The sequence below is a fragment of the Nipponia nippon genome, unplaced genomic scaffold (genome assembly GCF_047370975.1).
Source record: "Nipponia nippon isolate SJK-2023a ecotype South Korea unplaced genomic scaffold, ASM4737097v1 scaffold_8, whole genome shotgun sequence".
Classification (NCBI taxonomy): Eukaryota; Metazoa; Chordata; class Aves; order Pelecaniformes; family Threskiornithidae; genus Nipponia; species Nipponia nippon.
The window spans coordinates 6,991,662-7,001,966 of record NW_028262402.1 but is presented as its reverse complement, the minus strand read 5'-3'; the positions used below and the strand labels follow the sequence as shown (position 1 = coordinate 7,001,966).

Below are 10,305 nucleotides of genomic sequence, written 5' to 3'. Positions count from 1 at the left end.
AGGATGCACTTAAGGACTCTCCCCTGTGAAACATGTCAGAACCCGCCCGGGAGCACGCAGCTTTCCTTTTGGGAGAGAATTCCCCTTTCCCAACCAGAATTCCCCTTCAATGGCGTTAAGTCTCCGGCTCCAAGCAGGGGGGACCCTGCCCGGCGACGGTGTCCGCAGCCCCCCCAGGAGGTGCTCTGTCAGCGTCACCCTCTGCCACCCAGCGCCAGCAGCAGCAGCTGGAACCCAGGCAGGACAGAAGATGGAGCCTTCCTCCTCCGAGGGAAGTTCACCTTCATTTCGTCGGCATATGAAGGAGAATGAATGATACCAACTTATCTTTTGGCCTACAAGGTACCAGTTTATTGCACTGTTAAAAATGTGTTCTATTCTACCCAAAAATCTAGCTTGAAAGCCAAAGCTTATGGTTTTGTACACAGCTTCCTACAACCGAGGAACATCATTCTTCACAGAATTTGGCAACAGCTTGTTCATAATGCGCATTTATTTGACTTTAATACAAAATACCATTAAAAAGATAATGAAATTAAAAAAAAAAAAAAAAAGACGATTAACACTACATCTTCTCATAAGTTAATTCATGGCCGCATACAGTACAAGTCTTTTTATATGTATCTTCATCAATGTTTTCTTCTGGTCCATACTCATGTTCATGGATACTAGCTCCTTTCTTCCACAGACTACTCCTCACAGCGCGGCGGAGTTCTGATGAGAAACAGGAGAAAATTTTAAGATTTTTAAAATTAAGAAAACTCAAGCTAACCACCTTTCTGAGGACTACAGATGACGATTTGCTTGTTGCCTGCCTTCCAGAATTTGGGCAAGAATCCGGTATTGCAAGAACAAGCTTTGACTTGCCTTGCAATCTTCACCTTGTTTGCATATTTTAAAGGATAAGAACTACACCGCCATCAGATCTCACAGGAGAAGACTTTCCGTCTGGACTAAGTACGTGCTGCCCACTGCCTTTTTACACAAAGCCATTCAAAGGTATCTAAAAGGGGCAGGTGGCACACGGAGGAAAAGTTTTTCTCAAACACCTCATTGTTTCACATGACCAAGGAGTACTTTTCATTCCGGTCACAGTAAGCCTCCCAAATGACTTGGCATGCCCTAAGCTTTGTGCCCAATACCGTGCGTTGCCTCAGCGGCAGCCGCAGTGAATTCAGCGGGTTTTCAAGAGCAGAGGCTGGCGCTTGAGCCCAAGGTATTATCCGGATGCTGAAAGGGGGTGGCAAGCATACTGAGCCGCGCAGCGTAGTCGCGTTCCGGGCCAAGCCGCTCAGGCTGCGAACTCTGTCACATTACGGCCCGTGCTCGCACTCAACTCTGGCATCTGGGCGTCAGGCTGCCGCCAGCCCCTCTGCGCGCCCAACACCAACGGGCAGGGCAGGGGCTCTTCGCTCAGGCTCGCCTCCTGCCTGCTCTGGACAACGCCGGCGCGGCCAGCCTGAGCTTTCTGCCTCCGTGAACGCCGACCCAAAGGGAAGCATGGGCGCGATGGGCAGCACAGGGGTCGCGGCAAGCCACAGCTCTTGCAAAGAAACAAACGTGCAGTCTTTTTTAAGATTACTAGCCTGTCTGTGCTCAAGTATTTTCCGGAAGTTATATCCACTGAATACTCTCCTAAATACCAGTTTATCAGGAAAAACCAAGGATAAATGAGCAGTAAAAACAGCAGCTGGGAATACTGTGAGCAGTGGGAAAAGGCATTTTCTACCTTCATTTACACTTACTCCACCTGAAGGCATATGTATGACAGAATTATAGCCCACTGCCACAAAAAATCCATGTCCTCTGCAAGTCAGGAAAAGTAACAGGAACAATCTACAGCACATTCTGGGTCATACCAAAAAAACTGAAAAACAGCATAATGAACCGTTGTAATTGATCTCTGTCACTTAGATCATGTCCGTGGCACAACAGGGTAATTCAGGTTGGAAGGGACCTCAGATCTCCATTCCAACCCTCTGCCCAAAATAGTCAGCTATGAGGTCAGACCAGACTGCTCTGAGCTTACCCACACAGCTCTTGAAAACCTCCATTTTGCCACACTGAAGATTTTCTAAATACTTTCATCAGATGCAGAAACAAATTCAAACAGAACTGTACTTCAGGTATTGCAGTATGTAAATTTAACCCTTTACCTTTAACTTTCTTATCAAATTTCTTCTGTTTCATCTTCTCTCTGCTGTCACGGCGGAGTTCCTTTGCTTCCTGCAATGATTCTTCACTACCCCAGACTTCAAGGGAACGCTTGATTACCTACAGGATGGACATAAATGTGTTTCTTTTTCCCCTGAAACGATAAAAATAAACTAACTCACAAATTTAATTTTTTCCCTACACGTACACAAGTCAACCCTACCTTGCCTCTGCCTCCCATCTGTCTCTCTGCTCCTGACTGGCAAACATGGGACTCCTTCCACAGTAAGAGTTAACATTGCCTTTCAGTATCAGCTAGATGTAGCTTACTCGGTAAAGTCAAACCCAGCTCTAATTTTGTGCATATTCCACTAAAGCAGCAGCATTCCTATAAAAGTAGCAAACAAGAAGCGACAAGAGCCCTGGAAGCTCTATTTGCCTTCCCTGCTGCCTTTGAGGGCAGAGCTGCGAACCCAAGGCCACAGCTACACAGGGCCACACGCAGCAGCAACTGCCGCACGCGTTGCAGAGGAGCGCTGGAGGGCCACGCGCTTCATGACCTGTAATTGTGCGAACCACTGAGGTTGTGGTCCATGAACATCTTTAAAATGCCCTCAGACGTGTTCATGAATTTGGACCACAGCTCTTTAACTACACAGAAAATCTACACAAGCTATGCATAATATACTTAGCTGTAACAAAATCATTCCAAAATCAGAACCCAAGTGACACCATTTGGGATACCAAAATTGTACAAAGGCAAAAAGAGGTCTGAAATACGCTAACAGTTTCTATACCTGTAGTTTTAAATAAAGTTTCATGTCACCCCACCGCGAATTATGAGGGTTTTTCTTCACAATGAATCTGAGCACTGGTTCCCTCTTGTCTAAGTCACAGTCTTTAAGAAGATACTCTTCTTTTGCTTCTGTCCTTGTTATAAGCTTATGTTTATCTTCAGCGTCTCTGGAAGATGTAAAATGATGATGAGAAAGCTACTCCTGAAAACCATATTATTAACATCTAAGTCCCCGTCCCTTCTAACATTCCTGAAAAACAGGCAGGCCTCACCCTCCCAGTTTTTATGTATGCAAGTAACTTTGGATTCCAACAATCTAGCTCAACTTCAGGACAGGTTTACTGAAATTAAGTTTAAAAATTCTCCCACTTGAGCAAGCGTAGGCTGAGAAGCCTGTTTTTCTAGAAAGGCTTTTCTTCTATTTTCTTACAAGAGGGAGTAACTGAAACTTAAAAGGAGTATGAGTAATTTTAGGTTTTCACCTAACCCAGATGCAATTCAAGAGGACAAAAGTACAAGCCTGACACGTGGTCAAGAGAGAAAGAATGTGTAATGTGAGACAGGTCAGATCACCTGAGAATACACACACTCCATATGCTTCTAGATCCCAGAAACAGATTAGCAACGCAGAGCGAGCACTTGTTTCTAAATGCAAGCCAGCAGGCAGAGGAACAGTAAAACAAAGACCTTGAAAGACTGTAACTTTGACCAGACAGATAATGAAAAACTGTGTAACCACAGCAGCACTTATGAGTTAATGAAAAAAAATTACGTTTACGCAATCCTGACTGAAGTGTAACTTGAATTGCTTGAGCCGGAACAATTTGCCTAACAGTAAGTGCTAGCAACGGTCATCCAGGAAGTACTGTTGTAAATGCAGCTCGACTCGAATTCAAAGTTCACGGCAAAAGCTAATGCACCACGGAACCTCTAAGCCTTCAGCTGCAAGAGCTACTTAGTCCGAAGGAAAACCACTCTTCAGGCTCGGAGCCCCCTCCTTAACGTCCTTTTTCCACCCATCTTGCCTCCAAGAGACAGCACTTTGCCTCTGATGCCTGCCAACTGCCTACACCACGGGCACACCCCGACCCTCCCTGCGGCGAGCAGGGAAGCGCTCAGAACAAACTCCTAGCTGTGAGCTTTTTTTTTTTTTTTTAATGCTTCACCCATTCATTCTTGCACTTATGGCTGGTTGGCCCCTTCAGAGGTGCTTTCATTGCCCCGGGTTATCTCGATGGCTTTTGGAGCGTTTTCTGTGTTACAGATAAGAGAGCGTAGAGACTGCCTTCTGCTCAAGGTCAAACTCCTGCTTACCCTGCAGGTCAAGCGGTCACCTCCCATGGGGGCCCTGCCCTTTGGCTGCCGTGCTCCCAGCCCGCTCCTGCTGACCAAAGTACCAGCTTCACCTGGGTGAATTCACCAGGCCAGCAAACACTCTCCTAATCCCCGCTCTACTTCAGAACACAGATGGTTCTGTCGTTTTTTCTAATAGCTCTCGTCTGCGACCAGACATTAATTTCCATGCTGACACACACACTAACTGCTCTCAAGACATCACGTTTCCCTAACATTATGTAAAAATCCACTGACGTCCCCTACCCTAAGACAGGCTCACGAGACAATGCTGCTGTTCTTCCCTTCCGTAATGGAAGATACAGAGATTGTCACTCAACTTCCACTTACTTTTTCAGTTACTATTAAGTTACTGAAAAATGTCTCTTTGCTGACAGCCTTTTTAATTAAACAGAATGATCGTAATTAACTAAATTATAGCCAGCAATCTTTACATAAAATAAAGCTTCCCTCGCCTGATTATTTGTAATACCTGCAATTATCACATGTTGCCCAATCAAAGTGCTGCATAAGGTAGGAATCCATGAATTCTTTGCCACAGTCTCCACAGATGAGATAGTCAAATTCTAGTACAGGTGCTAATGGAAAGAAATTTTTTTTTTTTTAGGAACTACCAAGTTAAAAACAAGCATCTGGAATTGGTATTACAAGCAATTTTACTAAAATTTACATTATAGTTCTCAACAGTATTCGTTACAGACTAGTTTCACTCCTCTATTCAAGTTTTCCAGAAAGATACAGTACAAATTCAAACCCGTGATCATGCAATCCCATCTCTGCCGGTATATTTCTGTTCTTGCTGGAAGGTTCACTGTATTAAGTGTTGGATTTCAACATTCAAATGCACACATTTGTTTCGACTTAGCCATTGTTTAAAAAAAAAAAAAATTCCTTGCATTTCCCCATAAAGTGCTTCATATCCCCTCCTACAGCTTCCTCTGTTCCGGCCCTCCAAAAAACGCCCTGATTTACAGAGGACGCGCAGGCAGGAACGGGAGGAAGCAGAGGAGGGGATGCAGTCCGAAGAGGGTGGCGAGAGCAGGAAGCCATACCGGAGCCGCACTGGCATCATAGTCCTCTCAGCTCTGCTCCAGTTTTTTTCCTAGCTCAGCCACACCTGCCTCTCCCTAAAAAAGCTCAACGCAGGCCCGGGGCGGTTGGCAAGGCTCTTGTCCATTCCAGCCGGCAGAAATGGAGGTGGATGGCCAGAGAGCTGCTAGGAGTGGAATGGGGATGGAGCTCCACTACAATCCTCTCCCCAAGCCCTCTCAGCACTGCTCCAAGCCCAGACTCATCCCAGTGCCGGCCATCACTTCTGGCCACATCCTCGCTGGGTAGATCACCGCCATCGCCATCTGCTTTATGTTCCACGTGACACCAAGAAACACTGATTCAGGTAACGCAGCTATAAGGAAGGGTCCTTTCACAGTAACATTGTAATTCTAACAGAAAATTAACATTTTTATACAGTTTCACGAGCCGAAAATGAGGTAATGCTGCAGAATATTAACAATACCTGAAAGAGAAGATTAATGCTTGACATGCAGCACCATACATTTTTAATTGCGTTTGCATTTATAGCAGATTCGATCTAGCAAAGACGACATTTTATGCCAATTCAGTCTCACTAGCGACAGAGGGATGCTCAGTACTTTGCACAGCCATACTCTTACATCACATTTCATCATTTAAGGCAGTCCTCCCGAACATAAAGACGTTTTATTAACACAATGACGTTATGAATTACACAGCAAAAATACCCCCAGCGCAAAGGCATCCCAGATCTACTCAATTTATTGTTAAACATCAGCCCCTCAAAAGAAGTGGGGCTGCTAGCTGTTTACACTCTTAATGAAATCTGGTGGCGATTTCTAACAAAGAGATACACTGCACCAACAGCCCTGCAGCTGATTGAGAGCTGAACAATGCAAGACAAAGACATTCCCGGAGAAGAAAGTGAATCTATTTTGGGATCCTTACTTCTCCATTTGCTTTTTGGAAGGAGAATATCGCAAGCCAATATGTCGAAATCCTCCCCCAAACGATCAGTAACTTGGCGTCAGCACGTTTTATAACGATAAAAGCTGGCACTGCTGCAGTGCTCCGGTCTTGGCATAAACGGTATCAACCTCAAAATTCCCAGAACCGACTAAGCCCCGCAGATTTACACTTATTTCGGTCTTAAAATTCAAATTCCCGAAAGAAAGAGTGGAAATAGCGTTTATCGGGGAAAGGAAAAAAACCGCGATACCCAAGGGCACTGACTGCGTCCCACTTCCGCGGCTAAAAATTATTCGGTTTTAATTACCGCGTATTTGATGGTCGCTCGAACGCTGGAAGAATCGAAGGCGCCAGAAACCGAGCACATCCAGAGAGCCGCGTGAGGAGGAGGAAGGGGAAAGGAAAAAAAAAAAAAGGGGCGGGGGGAGGGGGGAGGAAGAAAGGAGAAAAAAAAAAGCCCGGGAAAAAAAAAAAAAAAAAGGCGCCCAGCCCGCCCCGCTCGCTCGGCCCGCTGGCGGCTCACTGTCGCCCCCGCGCCTTCCTGCCCTCCCCCGCCAGCTCCACGCACACGGCGCCGCCTCCTCCCGGCGCCCCAGGCGCCGCTCCCCGCCCGCCGCTCCCTCCCCGCGCCTTTTCCTTTTTTTTTTTTTTTTTGGGGGGGGGGAGGGGTTGGGTGGTTTTTTTTTCCTTTTTACCGGGGGGATGCACGATTTTCTCGGCGGCGCCGGGCTCTTCCTCCTCCGCCTCCTCCTCCTCCAGGAAGAAGCCCCCTCCCGTGTCCACGACCTTGGGGGGGGCCCGCAGCCGCACGCCGCCTGCGGAAGACACGAACCAGACGACGCGTTAACGCCGCGGCGGGAGCCGCCGTCGGCAGGGGGCGCGCGCGCGCGCTCCCGCGCGCGCTCTCCCCCGCGGCGCGAGGCGGGGGGCCGCGGCGCGCGCGCGCGAGGGCCCCCCCTCCCCCCACGTGGGGGAGGGGGGCCCTCGCGCGCCGCGGCTTCCCCCCCCCCCCCGCGCCTTTTCCCGCTCCCCCCTCCCCCTCCCGCCGCCGCCTCGCGCCCAAGGGCGGCGCGGCGCTCACCCCCCCCCGCCCGCGTAAAGAAAAAAGGGCGCGGGGAGCCGCCCGGCGAGGCCGGGCCCGTCCGCCGCCGCCGCCATCCGACCTGCGGCAGGGTAGGGCCGGGCCGCCAGCCGCGCCTGCCGCAGTGCCAGCGCCCGCTGCCGGTTCCGCTCGATCTTCGCCCGCGCCGCCGCCGAGAGGGGCGGCCGCTCGCTCGCCGCAGCCGAAACCTCCTCTTCTTCCTTCTCCTTCTCCTTCTCCTCCGCCGGGGCCGGGGCCGGGGCCGGGGCCGCGCCCGCCATGGCGGCGGCGGAGCCCCGCGAATCCCCCCCGCTCCGGCAGCGGCGACTCGCCCTTCCCCTCGCCGAGCCGCCGCCGCACTGCGCCTGCGCAGAGCGGGAGGCGGGGGAGGGGGCGAAAGGGGCGAGGCCCCCGCGCAGGCGCGCAACTGCCGCCCCGCACCGCCACCGGCCGCCCCGCCCCGCCGGCGCGCGGGGGGTGACGGGAAGCGGGGGGAGGGGGTGCGCGAGGCCCGGCGGGGCGGGGGCTGCGGCCCGCGTGGCGGCGGCGGCGGCGGCAGGGTGGGGGTGGGGGGTGGAGGGGGGCGCTGCCCGGCCCGCGGCGGGGGGGCCGGGGGGGGTGTCCCGGTGTCGGCAGGGCCGGGGTTGGGGGGGGTGATGCCGGCGGGGCGGGGGAGGGGGGGCGATGACCCTGCGATTTCCGCGCTGGGCCGCGTGTGCCGTTTCGAGCGCTTTCTGCAGCGCCTCGGCGTTGAGCAACCCGCGGGGGGGGGGGGGGGCGGCGCGCCGCGCGCAGACATTCCTCCACAGCGTCCCCCGCCCCGCGCCCCTTTTGTCCGCCCAGGGCGGCCCGGGCCGCCCGCCCCTCCCCGACTGCAGGCGTGCGGCGGCCCGGCCCGGCCCCGCCGCGGGGTGGCCGCACAACATGGAGGCGGCAACGCCCGCCGAGCGGCCTGCGCCGGGCCCCGCTCCCTCAAGGCTGCCCGGGCCTCTCCTTCTCCTGAGGCGGGCAGGGCCCCGCTGCGGCCCCTGCCCCTGCCCGAGGCCGGCGCGGCCTGTGCCGCCCCACCTCGCCGGGGCCGGCAGAGCCGCTTCAGCCACCGGCTGGGGTTTTTTTTCCTGACAAAGATGCGCGGGTAGAGCCGCGGGCGCCCGCAGCCCTGGGCGATCCGGAGCGCGCCGGGCACGGCGGCCGGTGGCCTCCTCACCAAATCCCCCACCGCTGCCTCCACTGGTTGCGCGCAAGAGCGAGGGGAGAATAAATGGAGCCCGTAGCCTGCCGTACTGATGAGATACGCGTAAATGGCTTTGTCATGCAAATGTGGCGCTAAGCCACTTTGATACAAAGCCAGCTTAATGCCGAGCAGCCAGTCATGGTGGCTGCTCCGCGCGGCAGCGCCTGCCCTGTCCTTGACGCCGCGGAAATGGAGGCGCGGGTGCAGGCGGTCGCTCCCTGCCTCCGTCCCCAGCGGCTCTGACCTTACGACAGGGAAAGGAGCCTTCCTCCCGCAGAGGTCTCCCTCTCTTCCATGGGGCGCCCTGAATTTCCTGCCACCCCCTCCCTGCCGCCCGCAGAATACATCCAGCCTGCCTGCCCGCAGCGATTACCTGCGTAGACTTTCTTTCTGCTGTGTCGAGAAACGTTTTATTCCTTTTCAGCATGTCGGCCGTGCTGGGCATTAACTTTCAACAGCAGCCAGCAGAGTGTGCTGTAAACGCTGTGAAAAGAACATCCTGCTTCTGGGAAATTTTTTTTTATATATATATTTAAACGCGGATGAAGACATTTTAACTGGTTCAGATATTTGCATGAGTGGTAGGTAGTTCCTCCCGTCGATTAAATACTCCTCTCGTCACAGATCACAGAGCCTCGTCCTTAAAAATTCATAACGAAGTCGTGCTAAAGGGTCCGCTTTCAGCAGGCTTGCTTTTCACTGTTTGTGCAAAGTTGGAAAAGTGCCACCGCGAACATGTCCAACTAGCTTTTGCAGTCGGGGGGAGGGGTCTGTAATACAAGGTATTTAATAGCTGAAAATACAAATCGTGATCCTGGCCTACAGGAAGCAGCTTACGGAATGGTACCCCACGAGCATACATTTCTCCATCCTCGTTACTCTCTCCCTTGGACTGATGGACGGTGGGCTTACAAAGAGATGAATAAATATATTACAAGCAAGTAAAGTAAAAGTAGCTTGAAGCAAAGCGTTTACTAGATGACTTGGAAATGGAATTGTTTGCTTGAAAAGCAAACACATGTATGTTTGGATTCTTTATAAGGAATAAAATTCCTTATTTTATTCTGATGTCACTCTCTTCTGTAGGAGCAGAAATTTAGGGAAGAGTGAACTTTTGAGTTGTGCTTGCTGGTTAACAAATAGTTCTGTATCATTCACAAAACAAAACCGCGTTAAAGTGAAGTTTGGGACCCTGTGTAAGGGTTTTAAGGGCAGAAGGACATTGTTGTTATGCAACCAAACTGGAATTAGGATTAAAAGGAAATCAGAAGATATAAACAAAAGCAAATTCAGAGGCAAGGCACTCAAACAAAATTGGCTGTGGGCCGCAACTAGCCATGCAATGCAGCTAATGCTTTATTAAGTGAATCTGTTTTAGAGACATATAGTAGAGGTTTTTTTTTCCTTCTCTCAGGGTCAGTCTGACTGGGCAGGCACAGCAGAATATTCTCCCCAGCTCTGCTTCGGACCAGAATGAATCAAATACAGTGCTCCTAACTTTCACCATCATGAGAAGGTAATAAAACTAATAGTTATGCTTTAGCAAGGGGTGACAAACTATCTCATATGCACTTCTCTGGTCATGGGATAATACTTGTGTTTTATATTAAACGCACATGGCTTAATGAGTGCACATGAGTTAATAATCATAATGGTATCTGCGTTTTAGATAGTTCTTCAGGTGCT

At 51.3% G+C, this 10,305-nt stretch overlaps 1 protein-coding gene across 2 annotated transcripts; it reads right to left on the bottom strand.

The window, feature by feature from the left end:
- Nucleotides 1-475: 475 nt before the first annotated feature.
- XPA (XPA, DNA damage recognition and repair factor) lies at nt 476-7,785 on the bottom strand. Of its 2 annotated transcripts, none has more exons than XM_087742438.1 (6): nt 7,468-7,785; nt 7,000-7,119; nt 6,612-6,636; nt 2,952-3,117; nt 2,157-2,274; nt 476-714 (listed from the first exon to the last, which is right to left on the bottom strand). In XM_087742438.1, the coding sequence occupies exons 1-6, from the start codon at nt 7,664-7,666 to the stop codon at nt 566-568; spliced, it is 777 nt and encodes a 258-aa protein (XP_087598564.1). In that variant the 5' UTR covers nt 7,667-7,785; the 3' UTR covers nt 476-565. The 2 variants fall into 2 exon arrangements, with proteins under 2 accessions (XP_087598564.1, XP_087598562.1); XM_087742436.1 differs by lacking the exon at nt 6,612-6,636 and adding an exon at nt 4,776-4,881 and having other exon boundaries at nt 7,468-7,775.
- Between the last annotated feature and the right edge of the window lie 2,520 nt (nt 7,786-10,305).